This window comes from Pogona vitticeps, chromosome 3 (genome assembly GCF_051106095.1).
Source record: "Pogona vitticeps strain Pit_001003342236 chromosome 3, PviZW2.1, whole genome shotgun sequence".
In the NCBI taxonomy this organism is placed as follows: domain Eukaryota; kingdom Metazoa; phylum Chordata; class Lepidosauria; order Squamata; family Agamidae; genus Pogona; species Pogona vitticeps.
The window spans coordinates 109353381-109372079 of NC_135785.1; the positions used below are offsets into that span (position 1 = coordinate 109353381).

Consider the following 18699-nt stretch of genomic DNA (forward strand, 5'->3'; position numbering starts at 1 on the left):
ACTCTGGGTAGGAATGGAGCAGCCAGTCCAAATGGTCCAACATAAGCCTACCAGATGACAGGAAGTTCTCATTTCACATGAGATTTCTGACTTCTGAAGGTCAACCAAAAAGTGCCAAGAACAATTGGGTTATCATTGTTTGACCACACCTCATGTTATATAACTATTTTCTCTTGATTATTCCTTTTTGGCTGAAATCCCAATACTTAGTGTTGTCAGCTGCACAAAATTAGGCCCACTGAATCACTGGGAACCTCCATACGTAAGTTCCATTTATTCCAATCGGCTTACTCTAGTGGCAGCTTACTGTAGTATACTGATTTAGTAAGCCTGCTCTAATGTAATTTGCTACACAAAGAACAGGGTTTTTGCCATTATTTCAGTTGTACAGAAAGCCTTTTTAGGTTCTGTAGGATTAATTTAATTAAGATTCATTTCAGAAACACATTTTATCTCTGCTTCTGACTTATATTTTTAAATGTATTTTATCTGACCTTTTAGACTAAGAAATCAGGGTTGGGTGGGGAGAGTCTTTGTTACAGCCTCAGGGCAAACATTCTTAAATCTTGCTATTGTGAACGTTTGTTTTTATTGGGTGCATTTGCAATTGGATAAAGGCAATAAATTTGGCAGATTAAAAGAACAATTTTATTCTGAACACCCTCCAAAAGTAAAAAAAAAGACAAAATATATGGATATGGCTTAGCTTATGATATTTGCTCACAGGCAAGTAACCAACAGGAAGCTATCCCTAAAGTCTGTTCTAGGTCTTGCTTCTGTCTAATACAAGATTTTAAATTTGGAAACCATAGGCCTTAAATTAAATTAAATTCTCACCACGAACACATTTTCCAAACAATTTCTGCCAAAGAAACATCCCACCATATAGTGTAATGATAATGCAAAAATGTGTTGACATTAAGGGGGCTAGAAATAGATAGAAGCATCTTCTGCTATCAAAAATGCTCTTATGCTGGCAGCATCCTCTTGTTCCAGCAGATCTCAGGTAACTGTTCTGTTGGGCTAATATCTGCTGGCTGAAGGACAAAAATAAAAAGGCACAATATAACTGAGGAGTGGTGTTAGATCCAACATTCATCCATCTCAAGGACATGGATGCTGTATCAGTGCAACTCTAGGTATGGGTGAGGGTAGGCGTAAAAAAAAAAACACACCTCCAACACCTCTAGGTTGGGAGAGGTTTGGATGCAGTATAGATTCAACTGGTCAAATGTCTGTTCAGCTGGTCCTTGGACACCTTGGCCAGTTGGGATTGGGTTCCTGATCTTTAGGGAATGGCCACCAGAACAGTTGGCATCAGAAATAATTCCATTTGAAAATTAAAGGAGGTTCACTCCTGGCTAACATACAAGTTGCTACTAAAAGGCATTAGTAAGAATTAAGACTTGTTAGTGCTATTAGGAAGATTGATTCCATCCAGGTGATTATGAGTTTCCTGCTGGTCTGAAGCTTCAGAATGGCACAGCCCCACCTTTTGTGGAGTTTGACCTTTGCACTAAAGAGAGCAGACAGTCCGAAGGAGGTGAAAGACAACAAGGGGACATTCATCAGGGAATAGTAAAATCACAGCAGGTTCCCCACAGAAAAATCTAAGACAGATGTCGATCTGAGTTCTACTTGTTACCACTTGGCTATAAAACCCAGAACACTGTGTTTAAGGCCTCTTTAACCAGTCACAAGTGAACAATTACTTTTGTATTTTTCTTGTTATTTCTTTTTCCAGGGTTTGAACTGTCCCGTTTGAATGGCGTCAGATGCCAAGAATATTTTCTTATGGAGCATAGTGGAAGGCAGTGGCGGACAGGGGGGGAGGAAGAGTTTTTGCTATTTTTTGTTTGCACTCTAAACCCACAATGATTGTGGGAAGCAACAACATCAGAAAGTAACCCTGTAATCACTTGGAGTCTGTGCTGGTTGTTTTTTCTTTCTTGAATCGGCTTTTGTTTCCTGAGTTTGCTTATTCTAATTAACTTGAGTCATACAGCCAAGAGAATTTTTAAGCAAGAGTTCTTAAACCTGGTCACAAAATGCCTCTGGCCCAAATCTTGTTAGTTACACCTGCTGGTGTAATGCAGGTAGAACAAATCTTGGCAGCCAGTTGCTAAAAGTTAAGAAGTCAAGATTGGCATTTGCTGTTGAACGCGAAGTTTTGCAGCCCAGCACACAAAGCAAATCTCTATGCTGACTTCTTGTGGCAGTTCCAAATGATATTCATGCCAGTTGTTTTCTGCTGACATCAGAACATAATAGGGTGTTGGCTTTTATTTCCTAAGGACATAACTGTTTGAGCATCTCCAGATTTGGAGGTTATCTCCAGGGTATCTTCTGTGATATTCCTTATTGATACATGAATATACTGTACTGGGAAAAGTAGCATCCATTGACTTTATGCCTGCTTTACAGCTGTTAAAGGCACAATCTCTTGCTACACCGAGCAATCTTTAAGCTGAACATAAAGTCATGCAACATATTAATATTAACATATTAATATTAGAATTTGTGATCTTGAAAATATAATTGACTGCATCTCCCTCTATGAGCCTGCCTAAGAATTAAAATCATCAGGGAAGGCTTTTCCCTTGGCCCCACTACCCTCATAGGCATGGTTCTCTCTTGCTGCTCCCAGACTCTGGAACTGCCTCCCACAGGAAGCCAGTCTGGCCCTATCTTTGCTGTCCTTCCACAAGTGGAGACCTTTCTCTTCAGGCAGAATTTTCCTGATTATCCGAGAGGGTTTTTAAAATGGATTGTTATGCACTGTTTTTAAATGTGTTTTTAGTATTGATTTTATGTACCATTTTTAATGTAATACCTGTTTGATTCTTTTTGAATATTTGTATACTTAATGTTTTAAACTTTTAAATATTGTATTTTTTAGTGATGTAAGCCACCTTGGCTCCTTTTAAGGAGAAAAGTGTGTGTGTGGAGGGTTAAAAACAAACAAATGCATTACTACAATAGCTTAACTGGCTATCAGTCCATTTCTGGGAACAATTCAAATTGTTGAATTACAAAGCTTTATACAGCTCATATTCAGGGTGTCTGAAATGCCACAGCTCTTAAGATCTTCAGGAGAAGTCTTTCTCTTGGTACCATCATCCTCACAGAATCGTTGGGTGAGGAATTCAGAGAGGATCTTCTCAGTGGCTGCTCCCAAGTTATGGAACTTCCTAAGCCTCACCCACTGCTACTATCCTTTTGACAGAGTTAAAAAAAATTATTAGACAGGAATTTGGCCACTGATTGGTGAGAAAGAGCCTTTTAATGGTGGGCTATGTTGGTCTATTTCTTGTTGGGTTTTTAAAAAAAGTTTTAAAAACAAGGTTATCTGATGGTTGTTGTGGCTTTTCCAGGCTGCTTGACTGTTCTTAAGGTTTTTCTTCCTAACATTTCGCCAGTTTCTGTGGCTGGCATCTTCAGAGGACAGGAGTCAGAACTCTATCTGTGCTCTGGTGCAATTTGTTTGGATAATGTTATAATCTATTTAATACTATAATTTGTTGTATTTTCAAGATACATCTGTTTCTTAAAATCTCTGTTGTATGCTTCTTTGAATGCTGCAAGGGACACAGGTGGGGTTTACATCAAGACAGATCAAATCACATATCCCCACTCTTCCCACCACAAATGGCTGTCTCAGTGAAGATACAACCTATGTCAAATTGGAACATATTTGTTATGTGGGATGAAATTGTCTGAGTGTGCTCTTTATCTTTTTATAACAAGCTGATTAGTAATGTTGTTTATCAGTAAAAGGTTGTGAAGGGGGTTTTTTGCCATCATTCACTGATTACAGACAACTCTTTTGTGGTACAACTTTTGGGAATTATTTTTATGCCAATGTTATATATGGCATTCAATCTGCAGAACTAGAAATAATTCAGATGACTTTTTCCTGATTAAGGCTACAGCTCTGTTCATTTTTGGCAGCTTTATCTCCAGTCCTTCAGTGTGATGTAGTTGGCACTTTTGGTTTCCTGTCATTAACTTTTGTAGCAGGTCAGATTTTTAAAAAAATGGCATGAAGGACAGTGTTAGTTTAATCATTTTTAAGTTAACATTGTTTTTCTCTGCAGTGCATACCTTACTTAATAAAACTTGTTACTTCACACATGAATCTTTTCTTAAATAAATCCCCCAGTGCAAGATCTACACTGATCATCAGAAAACAACATTACTGTATTTTGTCTTTTCTTTTCGGCAGGCACTGAGCAGCAGTCTATACAAGAGTGCCTCTCCATACGGTTCCCTTAATAACATAGTAGATGGCTTGAGTTCCCTCACTGAACACTTCTCAGACCTATCCCTCTCGTCAGAAGCTAGAAAGCCCAGCAAGAGACCACCGCCCAACTACCTGTGCCATCTTTGCTTTAACAAGGGACACTACATCAAGGACTGTCCACAGGTAAGGACAAGGAAGCATTCACCTTGGTATGTTTGCTGTGACACCCACTGTGAAAGAGGCTGAGTGCTACTTTCCTTTCAAAAGAGAGCTGATGTGATCACAGAGTTTGTCAACTTCAATGACACAAAGGTGGGATGATGGTGAAGAAGCAATGTTGGTATCTTACTTATTCTTTTTAAAAAAAGGCCAATGGACCAATCTTTGAGAACATGTCATACAACGGCTTTGTGATTTTTCCACTTCGAAGATCCCATCAGATCAATTTCCATGCTTTTTACTAAATCAATTTCCATGGTCTTATAGTGGTGGCTATCGAAGGGAGTCTGCTATTTAAAACAACCAATAGGTTCTACACAGAAAACACCAAGAGAGCAGAAAATGCACCACCCTATTTGAATATTGAGAATCAGGCCTTTCTTTGTAAATGCTAACTCCTGGAAATACATTCTTCTGCAATGGCCAGAGTACTCCTTGAGACCATAAAGATGGGATTCTTGTGTTAAAATGAATGGGGTTGGGGGTTGAAAGAGACAAATGGTTTGTTAAAATGAAAGAAAACACATTAATCTAATGTTCTTTTCTGTTTCCCTCTTCCTTTTAACCTTTCTTTGACCTGCTGCATGTAAAATATTATGGGGAGTTTTTAACTGAATAGTTTCTCAATAGTTTCTCTACTGGCAGCAGCTAATCAAAATGATCAGGAGCAGTAAGTGGGAATACTGAATCAGTAAAAGCATCTGGAGATTGATTGGAAGCCAGTGAGGGAAGTGTCTGCTTCACTTGTCTTGTGAGAATCTGTTTTCTAGCTCCTGGTGCCCTACATATTGTACTCTGCCTGCCTTCTTGCCAATGCCTGGCTGCTGACTCAGAAGACAAGGCATTAAGTGCATGTGGAAAAGGGGCAATCTCCCTATATTCTATTCTGCTTGGTGAGGGCTTCCTTCATCGTGTTTCATTCCTTTATTTGCCTGCTTGTTTTTCTTGTTTTGAGGAGAGAGGATTTTGTGTGTGTGATTTTAATCTTTTGTTCCCTATGTGTAGAGAGATATGTATATATATGCGTGCTTTACCTGTTTAATTTATTTTTTAAATCATGATTTGGTTAATTTACTGTGCATTTTAATGATGTGTATTTGGTTGGATTTTCACATTACTTTTCTTTCTCTTGAACTGTTCCTTTTTTAAAAAATAGATTTTCAAGACTGATTCTCTGTTGCTTTGCCTCTGTTATTTGAGGTAGCTTTTAAGGGTCCTTTAGCACTTTTTGATGGATTCTCTGTTGACTGCCTTGTTCCTGCTTTTTGGAGTAGTTTTTAAGGGTTCTTTAGAGCATTTAGATGAATGCCAGATAGACCACAAATGGGAAAAATGAAGCCTCCCCCCCCCGAAGCGCCCACACGTCCTCTGCTGTCAAGAGTAAAAAAAAAAGCCTCACTTCGCTCGCGGGCTCTCTCCCAAGACAGTGCCTCTTGCACCCTCCATCCGGAAATGCAGCCTGCCAGCCAGCCCACCTGTCTACCGGCCGGCAGGCTGTGGTTTTGAATGGAGGGTGCAAGAGGCACTGTCTTGGGGGAGAGCCGGTGAGCAAGGTGCACTGCCAGCCCTTTTCCTTGAGTGCCTGAGCTGCCGCTGAGCAATGCCTGAGAGTGGCGCTCACTCCCAGACTGTCCTTGAAGAGTGCCTCCAACAGCACCGCCAACAGCAGCTGCCACCACCACCTCTTCCAGGGAAGCGGCTTTCTGACTCTCTTTCTCTCTCGGCACCCTCAGCACCAGCCCGGCCAGCGGCCACTTCAGCACCCGGCGGTGCTTCCTCCTCCTCCTCCTCTTCCTCCTGCTTCAGCTGCCTTGGCCCTGGAGGCTGCCTGGGCTCACCTCGCAAGGTTTGCTCCTCTGTCATGGTGGGGTAGCTGCTGCTGCTGAGTACGCCTTTTTTTGAGGGGGGCCCTCAGAGGAAGGTTGCTGGACCTCTCTCTCTCTCTCTCTCTCTCTGTGTGTGTGTGTGCATGCATGCATGTGCACCTGAAAACACCTATGGGGAGCCCCCTGTTCTGTTTAATTTTGCGGGTACTGATGGCGGCTTTTCTCCTTTGGCAAGGCAATTCTGTGAGGGGTTTTAAAAAAATGTTTATGTCATGCCCTCCTCCCCCCCCCAGCTAGGCGGTCGCTGGCACTCCCTCCCTTCTCCGTCCTGCTGGTGGTGGTGGTGGTGGTGGTAGTGAAGAAGGGGCCGGAGGGGGTCGTGGCCGGGGAGGAGGGCTCAGGCGCCCTTCCTCCTCCTCAGAGCGCCAGCTGGGCTAAGGAAACTCCTGGGCAGCTTCCTTGGGCTCTTGCTCCACTTGGCGAAAAGTCTGATGCGGCCCAGCCTCACCCAGACTCTACCTCTAGCAGCCCCCAGGTAAATTGAGTTTGAGACCCCTGCTATAAACAAACATACAGATTTAGCCGGGAGCTAGATTCAATCCAATGTGTGGAATATCACATGTTTTGTATGAATGAGGTCTGGTATTCAGTCTTTAATATCTCTAGTTAAAGAATCATAGGTAATTAAATTGGGGCAGGGCTTTGTCAGAGACAGGGTTTTCCCCTTACATTTGGTTCCTTGAGTGAAAAAGAAAATGGTGCCTCCCACCCGCAGCTGTACACAAAAGCCATCTGGAATATCAGCTGAATATTTCTAGCAAGCATGACAAGGCAGTATTTTCCATTCCCGCAGAAGGCAGCAGCTTAGCTTAGTGGCTAGAGGACAGAACACATGGCACCTAGTTCTCTGTCCCCTTATTGCCACTTCTCACCATGACACCTGAGGTGGCTGCTTCACTTTCTTAATAAATAGTACAGCTGCCCGTACCTGAGATCCTGAGGAGTTGCTGTTCATTATCTCAGAGCAAGCTTAGTCTATGCAAAAGCTGAAGGGTCAACTAATCAAGGAGAAGAAAGACCCTATCCTAAAACTTTGCCAGTTGCGGCTTGTAGATCTGTGCGGAGTGATGAAGGAGCCTCTCTCTAACACCATTCATCTTTGTGCTTGTGCCACATCTTGGAATGAAAGGCAGCCGGTCCCTGGTAAAATGGCACTACCTCAGTGTGGCATATTTGTTTTCCCAGTCAACTGAGGAGTAGCAGTTGCTTTCCCAACATCTTGTGAATAATCATGCAAGGCAGCTTCATGTAAGAGTTTCTTTCACAAAACGCATAGTTTACCTATTCTGAAAGTGATCAAATACAGTGGGGTCTTGACTTGAGAACATAATCCGTATTGGAAGGCGGTTCTCAAGTCAAAAAGTCTGTAAGTCAAGTCTCCATTGACCTACAGTGCATTGAAAACCGATTAATCCCGTAACAGGCCGTTTTTGTTCCATTTTGGTTTTTTTCTGGTCTGTAAGTCAAATCTCAGTCTGCAAATCAAACCTAAATTTTGCAGCCAGAGAAGTCTGTAACTCAAAAAGTCTGTAAGTCATGCCGTCTGTAAGTCAAGGGTCCACTGTACATATAGTGGTTTCTAGGTTGGAAAAAAAATGCCACATGTTCAGAAGAGTTGTGGTGCTTGCCTCTAAGGCCTATGGCATACATCCCCACCACATGTTCAGTGAAGGTTAACATTCATGCACTTTAGTTCACGTAAATCTATAATCAAATAGGCCCTGTTGGGATATGTTTGAAACAAATAATGGGTGAGATAAGTAGAAATGTATGCAAAAACACCATCACAATGAAGAGTCATATGCTTTCCCCTCCATAGACAGAATGCATGTGATGGGGTATGTGAGAATCTAGATGTGAGTTGTGTAACAAATCTGAGGATGTAAGTGTGTAGCACATCTAAATGGACTTACCTGGGTATGCCTGTCACACGGAACAATATATTATGGTTGATGCCGAGGTGGATTTGTCATATTAAGTCAACCATAATATGTTGTTCTATTTGATAAACAGATAAACCCAGGTGGGTCCATTTAGGTTTGTTGCCCAGTTTTACAATTAGATTCTAATTATTGCAAAGAGATCTAGTACAGCTCATTGGGTTGAGTCATATAGCTGTGAAGCCCATGGCCATGATTTCATATTCCCACTGGGCCTCCCAGGGGAGAGGGAACTGAGATCACAAAGGAAGTGTGTGGCTGATAGCCTTATATTTCCTGCTAGCTGTCTAGCCATGGGCAAGCTGCTTGACCCCAGAATGCCATCAGAAGAAGGAACTTTTAAATTGCTTCTTAGTATACCTGGAAAATCCTAGAAGGATCACCCTAAGTCAGAACAGACTCCCCCTGTTGTTTTTGTTTGTTTTGCTGTACTGTTTGTTTTTTAAATTCTTTTCAATATTTTAATAGCTTTTTAAAAATGCCTTTTAGTTTATTTGTTCCACTTTTACTGAATATTATTGTGCTGCTCTTGGGTGCCGAGTGAGTGAAGAAAGCAGGCTACAAATTAAATAACTGTAAAGAAAAATCTATACCATGAGAGTCCATTTTACTTTGGGAAAGGATGTGCATATTTCCCTGTCACATTTGGTCCTGTAACTCTAATGTGGCGTTCAAGTGTTGCCCAAGGGAATAAGAATTTCACAATGCTTCAACGTGATGGATTGGCCCTATTTAGATATCTGCCACTATGGTCTTCGTTCTTAACTTTCAAAAGTGTTTCTCCTTTCTGCCCCTATCGATTTTGAGTATAGTCATGGAGGCTTAGGGATATGAGAAATATAAGCCCCGTGCATATTGCCTAGAGGAATGATGGTCAGAAACAAGGTCAGTTTAAAAATAGCCAGAGATACATTTCTGTGTGTTTTAAATAAAGCCTAAGCACTGTTGACCTTTAACTCTATAACTGCTTACCACAGGAAGACAAAGAAACTGCAAAGCTGCTTTTCCTCAAAGCGTGGAAATATTAGTTTTTGGAGGATATGCTCTCGAATACCCTAAGTATTCTGGGTGTTGTAGTCCAGAAAAGTAACTTTCTCAAGCTCTGCTTTTGCCACGTGGATACTATATTGTTTATTTGTTGTACTTATCCCAACATGGAACTGTTTTATACAATGCCACCCACTGTATTTTATCATCATTTACCATCTGTTCTACATGGATGTTGCTATCGGTCTGATGACTTTTCACACTTAGAGTGGGAAGTCAAAATTAGCCCGCCGATATTTTCCCTTCCCCCAGCTCCCTTCTATAGTAGAGTACTTTTTTTTAAAAAATGCAGAGTTTGACCTTGAAGGCAAGAAAATAAGTTCTGCTGCTTAGAACGCTGCCACAGAGTTGCTGCTTCATAGGACTTATTGCTTCAGCGAAGGCCAGGCCTAGAAAAGCTGGTGGCAAAGTGATGTAGGAAAGGATTTGAAAGAAAGTTAGGGATGTTATATTTTCTTTTAAAACAAGAAAAAAAGATAAAGGAGAAAAAAGATGCGTTTCTTTCGACATTTCAATTCACTAGATAATTTTACTGTGAGAATTTGTAACAGTCATCTTGAAGAATAGGAAATACATCCTTCGTGTCAGCCTTTGAATCTATTCCTTCTGTTACCAGTTTTCATAAATTTCTTTTTCTGTCCATGCAGGAGTAGGAATAGTGAGCTGGCCAGCAGGGGAGATGGGGAAGATGATCTGGCAGTTAGTGGTGCAGGAGAACTATTAGGGGAGCAGAGAGAAAGCATATCTGAAGATACAAAGGCAAGAATGGCAGAAAGAAACAGTCAAATATGTCTATCTGATGGTAGGCTTTTATATGGTGTTTTTAAAAATGTATTCAGTCTACATGTATAGTGCATTTATGTTGGGTTTCCATACATTTGATGACTGACCACAGTGAATTGATTCCACTGAGAAGACTGACATTTTGAAGAGATGTACAAGGATGTGAACATTTTGTTGGTGAAGTTTGGTACATGATGGCTTGCTTGTTTCCTTTTGTGAGGTGATAAAGTCTAATAATTTTTTTAGGGAAGAGAAGTTTTGCTAGGCACCAAAAAGATTCAGAAGCTAGGCTCACAAGGTCAGCAGATATATAATATTAGCTTATACTCATTAACAACTGTGTATACAAATTTTGAAGTAATTAATAGGATATGTTTCAATTTCATGAGAGACAGTGTGTTGTTGTGGATAGGAGTGTCAACTTAGGACTTGGGAGAAGGGTTCAAATCCCTGTTTGGCGAGGAGATGGCAAAGGGAAACCACTGTTCAGCATATCACATCCCTCGAACACTCTGTTAGGGTCATAGTAAACTGGAAGCAACTTGATGGCACATACCGTAGCAAAAGCATTTAAATATTACAGGTAGAGATGGGAGTATTCATATTCGTATACGAATATCCCCCCACAGGGGAGATAACGAGGGTCCAGCTTCATGGGACTGGACGGTCCATTCATGATTCTGCCGTGAGCTCCACAGAGCCTTCCTATTGCTCCGTTGCTCACAGTGGTTTAGCCACTCTGCGACCTGGCAGAAAGGCTAGTCATCCTGCCTTCTGCCAGGACTGGCTTAATCTATAGCAAGCAACGGAGCGATAGGAAGGCTCCATTGATCTCGCGGCAGCGGCGGAATCGTGAGTAGACGGTCTGGCCCCAGGGGGCCGGACCCTCATTATCTCCACCTGTGGGGGGATATTTGTATACGAATACAAATCCCCCCCATCTGTAATCACAGGACAAAGAACCAGACAATTAATTCCAAAGTTCTGTCTCCATACTGGAGGAAAATTTCCCCAACCCCATAGAAATAAGTGAGAGGAGGGAGCATAATGTCCACTTGGATAAATATTTTTTTCCTAAGCTTAATTGCTTTGCAGAGTAGGTTTGAGAGGGCACAGCAGACAAAGAGGGTGTACTCTTCCCAACTGGAACCTCTCTGGAAATCCCCCCCATGCACTTAAGCTTATGATGCAAGGAATCGCCTACTGGAATGTTTCTAATAAGTTCAGTTGCTATACAGGGAAGTATGTTTAGGGTGGCATCTGCCAGCATATGGAGAGAGGATTGTTAACTCTTCCCTCTCTGGCTACAATTTCTTTTTCAAAAGCACCCCATTGTGGAAATAAAGCTAAGATTAAAACATCAGAACAAATCTTTCATTTGCAGCAGTAGACAATTGATGGTCTGGGAAATAGATTCAGATTTGGAGCCATCGTTCTAGCCCAACAATGTCCTTGGTAGAGAGCAAGCGGCCACAGACGTACAGCTAGTATGTGGCTTTGAGGACTAAGCTTCGTAAAAATTGCTATCTCTTATTCTGGAGGCTCTGCCAAATCGTTTGGAATTGCCTGCCTGATGAAAGGTAGCCATTTTCACATCAGTGTTTCTATCCTAGATATAATAATTGCAATGAAATTCTATTTATTTCTGTGGTCATACTTTCATATGAAACTAGAAGAACCTGCTTTGAAAATGCACCTCACTCTGAATCACCAAAGTATCTCATGAGAATTCATTTTACCTGAGCTCCTAGTCCTGCTGGCTGGCTAGGGCATTGGGGGGGGGGGGAAATGAAGCCCCCAAAAAGGATCTTTTTCTGCATTTACCACTGGTTAGTTTTCATGTGTCATGGTGGGTGCCTTCAGGCTCAGCTGACAGAGGTGACAGCAACAGCAATTCCTGGGTAACTGGGATATGCCATGCTAATTTCCCACACAGCTCCTCCTTTGCCCCCACCCAGGTATGCAAATTACATGAAAAATCTGGGTTCCAACCTACACTCATAGACTTATGATCAAGCCACACTGAACTCATTCGGCGTTACTATGGAGTACTAACCTATAAGATTGTGTCGAATGGAACTGAACTCCTTCTGTTAACTCAAGCTGAGGTAGAAGACTCCCCCCCCCCCCCAAGTCTAGGAACAGAAGTCTTTATGAAGGTTAAATGGGTCGTTGGTGGTTCTGGGTGGGTATCAGGAGCACTTAAGGTTTTCTTTCTGGTTGTGAAAGAAACGTTGGAAGTGTCATCTGCTGCCGTCTGACCTCCCATTCCTGATTCATCGTGCAAGAGACGGCTAATGAGAACCAGATGTCAGACCCCACCCCATCCACCCCTAAAAACGCACTAAGCACTCTCCCACCCATTTGGCGCATCAGGTTTCTTGGAGGTTTAAAAAGGAGGAATGACGACCGACCAGGAAAGATTCCTCAGACAGTTGAGACATTAGAATCCAACAAGTAAATAATATTGAAAATGTTTCTAAAGGGGAGTGAAGGAGGTAAACGCTGATAAGAAACGGACGTTTTGCTGACCACACTAATTCCCCAAGGGAGGGAGGGAACCGGCTGTGTGAGGCTGTAGTCTGTGTTGCAATCCACAATGTGAGTTTGTTCTTTGGTTAAAGTAGGGTGGGGAGAGAAGATTTGCTTCAGTTTTGGGCAGTGCAACATGGCTTGAGTGAAAACTGTGGCCGAGCCCCCCACACACACACACACACAAACACACACATCTTTGAAGAAATTGGACTGGATATTTCATAGAGCTGCGACGCCAGTGAATAGTTCTGAAAGGCTCATGACTTCTTTTCAAGCCCCCACCCCCACCCCACTCAACTCTTAGTATCTTTAGGCCTCAGCCCCCTCCCCCCTCCCTGTTTCTCGCTTTTTACATAAACATCTGTCTGCATCCCTCTGTATTTTGGTTTCCCTGGTGCCCATCTGTAATGTATGTGACTTTTAGGATGGATCAAGATTAGTTGCCACTGTGAAAAGAGTCTGAGGACAGAGGTGGAGCCATTTAATGGTGTTTGGTGAGAGAATGCAGCCACCTGCTGACGTCTCCCATCTGGTGTAAGTGATACCGAGAGCTAAAGCCAGCCAACTAGTGAGGAGCTAGGCTTTTGCATTCCCCAAACATTACACTTAAATGTGGGGCACTTCCAACTCTCCTTTAAAGCAGTGGGGGAACAGTCCCACTGATGTGGGAATGATGCCTCAATTATTTTTACCTGCTGGTACAGTAAAGATCTTTGGCAAAGAAGAAAATAATCCATCTGTTATGAGAAAAATACTGCAGTGCAATACCCAAAGTATTTCCCTTTCCCTGCTCTCCAGTTTTAATTCTGTGTACACTTTTCCCTTCGAAGACTGTGGGGTTATGGGGGCGCAGAACCCCCGTGCAGTTCAAAATCCATGTAAAATTGTTATCTCCCCCCCTCAAAAAAAAACGTAACTACAAAGCATAAACAGGGACTATTGCACCAACAACAGGGGCCTTGGTAAATCCGAGACCCACCTTTCTCAAGCCACTTATGAATATTTATTTATTTACTTTACGGTTTGTTTGTTTATTGGGGGAAAACATTCATAACCAAACCCATAGGGCTCAAGCCCATACAATTTAAAGGAGAAGTAGATTTAAATTTGTATGAAACAGAAAGGGATAGAAAAAGCAAAGAGAAAGGAAAGGAATCCTATGCTGTTTAATCAAATCATATTCCAAAATCCTTAATCCTTCCCCCCCTTTTTTGTTTGATTGTCAATGTATTCCATTAAGAACATTTTCCATTTCAGTCAAGTGCTGTCTTTTATGGCTACCTACCTGTCTTCAAGAATGCCTTGACTGTAAATTTTATTTGCAGCATCTCATAGAAGGAGAAGCTCTTCCATGGTGTATGGTAATCAAAGGCACATCTCCTGAGGTTGCTCCATGGAAAAATATCTCCTCTAATGAGTTTTTCCAGACTGTAATTTGGGATGTTGCATGTCTTTATCTAGAGACATGGGTGCTAGAGAGAATTTCCACATGTGTTAATTTTTAATGCAGCAAGATTTTATTTGTTAGGAACACATTTAGTAATGAAATCACCTATGTGTAGTCTGACGTGGCATGATCTAGGAACAGTTTTATCATGTGAGCTGCTATTTGTGTAAGGAACTCTTCTAATCCTGATTCTGAGAGATACTTGCTTATCAGCAGACTCAGCTCTCATAGCCTCGGGAAAGTGACGTACATTGTTTTTCTTTCTTAACAGTTTTCCCTTTGGAATATCTACTGCTTCCCCTAATGTCTTCTCCTTCTGTAGTTGTGGGAGTATGGTAACTCCTTTGTCTGCAGTGGGTGGAAAGCATGCAGCAGGAATGGATAAAGCATGAATCTTTCTTGCTCACAAACTCGACAACAAATTCAAAAGAAGAGTCAGATCAGTGAGCTGCACGTTGCACTTCTGTAGAATAACATCTGCCACTTGAAAAGTAAACCTGTCTTCAATGTAAACGTCAGAAGTTCCTGAAGAAAATAAATGCATTTAACACAAGGTTATAAGAATGCGGGAGGCCTGTTGAGATGGTGGGGGAGGGGGTGGCAGGAAAACTGAGCCAGGGCCAAAGAGACACTATGAGGAAAGAGGCAAGGCAAATAGACAGGAGAGCAGAGCAGAGCAAAACAAGAAGGCCAGAGTTTGGAAGCATTGGGTTTTTTGAGACTACGACTCCCAGAATCCCTCCGTTGGCATGGTCTCCTGGTGAAACTTTTATGGTACAGGTGAATGTTGTGGAGGGTGAATGCAATGGCCATACTAGCTGGAGAATTATGGAAGTTTTAGCCCAAAAAATCATTTCCCCCCCTGTTTCTATCCTGCCCTGCCCTGCCCTGGCCACCCACCCCCAAAGTAAGAAAGCACAGGTAGGCTCAAGGGACAGCCAAGGAGCTGTTGATCAGCCTTGCAACGATCTTTACTGACTTAGAGGTGCTATTGGAATATTGGAGCCCCCCCCCAAGCAAGGAAAGCATCTGGTGAGTTGCAATCTACAACAGGGTGGGGCTGAGGTGCACATCTTTTGCATACAGCTACTCTGAGCCAGCTATACATGTTTCCCACTCTGTGTAATGGATAATTGTTGCCAAGTTCATTTCATGCCCCCCCCTCCTCCAGTCCAGCAGCTGAAGCTGTGCAGATTTCATAGGCCTGTTGACAAATAAGACAGAGTTGTACTGATCAGCTGTTCAAGAAGAGAAACTGGAGAATGGAAATAGACCTCCCCTCTTCCCTTCTTTCCACCAAACGGACAAAGTGCAGTTCAGGCTGTCATGCCTGCACAATAATAGAGTGGAGCCAACTTGTATATCTCTGGATGATTACACAAATGTACGGTTTTGTTACATAATAAATTGGAAAGTGTTAAAATCTAGAGGCAGGAATCCCTCCAACAGTTTATTTTGTGTATCCTAACAAAAAGGAAAGGCAAAACCCCGCTATTCTTATTATTGGCTTTTCAGCTATCTTTTAGATCTAATGCAACCCAATGTTCCATGTTTTCTTATAAAATAAATGTATTCCATGCTGTTACGTAACAGCCTTTGGCTTCCAGTCATTCACTAAAGTCACCACCAAGGAGCACAGATGATTAGATTTGGAACAAACAACTGGATTTAAATGGAGAAACCCTAAAAAGTCCTGTAAGCTTTTGCTGTCCAAGGAATGAAGGAGATGTAAAGCTGTGAGGTTCATGTATTATTCCTCAACTATTGTGTAATTTGAGTTGAAACACAGGAGCTCCAATCCAGTTATGCTAAGAATGGACGGGTTTAATTTTTGCCCAGAAAGTCTCCAAACAATTGCTACATGTGCCTATAACACAATGTAATATAAAATTCTAATAACTTTTATTAAAGGCATGAATAGAGATACTTTTGCCCACTCATTCAGTCTGCAGCTTTTGGGAACTGTAATAATAATAAAATAATAACGTCGCCAAGTATTAGGTTAGACCAACACCTGATGAGATATTTATGTAGAGAACATGCAAAATATAGGTAGAGCACATGCAGTTTCCAGGTTTAATAGATAGCATCTATAGCTAGAGCTGTTTCCTTAGTCATTACAGACAATACTGAGGGGGTTGGAAATATTAATTCTTAGCTCAGCACAGTTAGTGTGGACCCTAGACTGTTTGGGGAATAGTATGCCCAAAAAATAACATTTCCTGTTTCTGTTATGGTCTTCAGCTTGAAGCAGATGTATTTGTTTATGTGCTTTAGATAAGCAAAGCAAAGCAAAGCGTGCTGCTTATATACCGCCCCATAGCACTTCAAGCACTCTCTGGGCGGTTTACAATTTAATTATGCAGGCTACACATTGCCCCCCCCCCCAGCAAGCTGGATACTCATTTTACTGATCTCGGAAGGATAGAAGGCTGAGTCAACTTTGAGCCGGCTACCTGAGATTTGAACCCCAGGCTGTGAGCACAGTTTTGGCTGCAGTACAGCGGTTTAACCACTGTGCCACGAGGCAACATGTGTGACAGGTATGCCTGATGGGCAGGGATTTTCATTGTATGATACAAATGCTTTGCTTTTTTGGATCAAATGCCCCTTGATAATTAGTCTAATTGTATCTAATAGAGAGAACTTCAGTTTTGCTAAAAACAAATATGTAGTTCCCCATCTTCTTAAAAGAGAGCCCTTACAGCTATTTTCTCCTCCTCTCACAGAGCTGCTAAAACCTTACATGGTTTATGCCCTGACCAGTCTCTCAAACTGTTAGCATTGGGGCCAGCTGGAGATGCTTGTCCATTACCATAAGATTGCTTTATTCCAGCTGCATTGGCCTGAATGTAATATACTTTCAGCTGCCACATGAAACAGTGAGTCCAGAATTCCATGCTAAAGGGACTGAAATTGTGCTAATAGAAAATCAAAAATGTTGCAGTCAAAATTATAAATTCATGTACTTTTGCTTGGGATTCACCATTTGATTCATTTATTTCTTGTGAAATTCAGAGGCCATATATTCCAGTGTTTGACTCAGGCAAAACGAAAGTTAAGGTTCTGCAGTCATTTATGTACAAAGGCATCCAGACAGTAGTGAAGAACTGGGAATTCTTGAGAAAGCATTTGTTTGCTGGTCTGGTTGGTTATCATCCGGTTAAATTAGATTGTGATACTAAGGCAAAAATGGTTGATATTCTTCTATCTTTAGGTTGGAAAACCAAGCAGGGTTGAGTCAATGCTTCAAAGTCTTTCCAATAAATTGTGCTCGTACCTTTACGAGAATCACTTCAGGTTCTTGTGATTTGAGGGTAGATTCCAAATGCCACAGTGTTATGGATCCCCCTGTGGCTTTTCATTTTTGCCTCGTAATAATACTTTCTTTCCAATTCTGGGAAATAATACTCATGAGGAAATGCTACAAATTATAAATAAGCTATCCAACTCCAGTGAAAGCTACTAAAGTTGTACCTACATTAAATAGTTGTTTTGATTTTGAATCAGCTTTTTAACAGTCAGTGGCTTCTTAGAAGGAATCTTAGGAATTCTAGACTGATAGTGATGCTTTCAAAGATTGGCACTAACATAGCCATAGTATTAAATTAAGATATTCACTAATGTTAAATGCCAAAGTCTTTTAAAAACAAAAATTTTGTTTGGATTTTTGCATAAATGTTTCTTCAGCAATATGTTAGATTGGCATTAGCCAGGGAAGTGAGGGTCCAAGACAGACAGCCTAATGTGAAGTCAGTACAAATGGCACAACTGAATTCAGCAATCAGTAATAAAAAGCAGCTAGCTATGTGAATAAAGAAACAGCTTCATGTTGTTCTGAGTGAGTTATGTTTAAAAAAGAGATAATAGCTGAATGTTGCCAAGCTATCGGAAGGAAGGAAGGAAGGAAGGAAGGAAGGAAGGAAGGAAGGAAGGAAGGAAGGAAGGGGATCTAATTATCCATCTGGGGTGGATTAAAACTATCTGTATCTCTGACTGAGATATTGCCAGTGGGATCTGTGTGTGGTGTATGTGTGTGTGAGAGAGAAACAAACACACTTGAGAAAAGGTGAAAAAGGTGAAAAAATATGTATATAAAGGGGTAATATTCAGAATCTGAAATTCATTAACCTCCCCACTGTTCCTGTTGTTGTTAGCCTTTCAGGATTGTGCAAGGTTTAGGCCAAAAGAAACTCAAATAATTTACTCAAGAGTTGTTTGGGTGGAATCATGTTATTAAAGGATATGTAGGGATAGCAGTCTCTCAATAACTGTATCTCCCTCTGCACTGCTCTGTTTCTTAAAAATACAAGCACAAAAGGATAATTAAATCTTTATAAATCTGGAGGTTTTTCAGAAAACTTTAGATAAAGTGGAAGCTGAAGGGAAGGAAAAACTAGAGCTGAAAAAAGGAACAGTTTTAAGAAAATAATTTAAGACAATTTGTTCTTTACTTTATAGAACTTTTGTTGTCCTGATTCCTGATCATGCCGCTGAATGAGTATTTTGGGAACACCCACCACTCCTACATATGAGTAGAACTCTTTAAGGTATTTCTAGGGTCAAGGCAAACACAGTGTATTATGAGTAGCAGAACAG

At 41.4% G+C, this 18699-nt stretch overlaps 1 protein-coding gene across 1 annotated transcript in view; it reads left to right on the forward strand.

Annotated features, from left to right (window-relative positions):
* ZCCHC24 (zinc finger CCHC-type containing 24) overlaps nucleotides 1–18699 on the forward strand; it is a 172056-nt gene that overhangs the window by 36064 nt on the left and 117293 nt on the right. The window contains exon 2 of the mRNA XM_020802541.3: nucleotides 4226–4426. Within this exon, the coding sequence (XP_020658200.1) occupies nucleotides 4226–4426 (201 nt within the window). The remainder of the gene's footprint in view (nucleotides 1–4225; nucleotides 4427–18699) is intronic.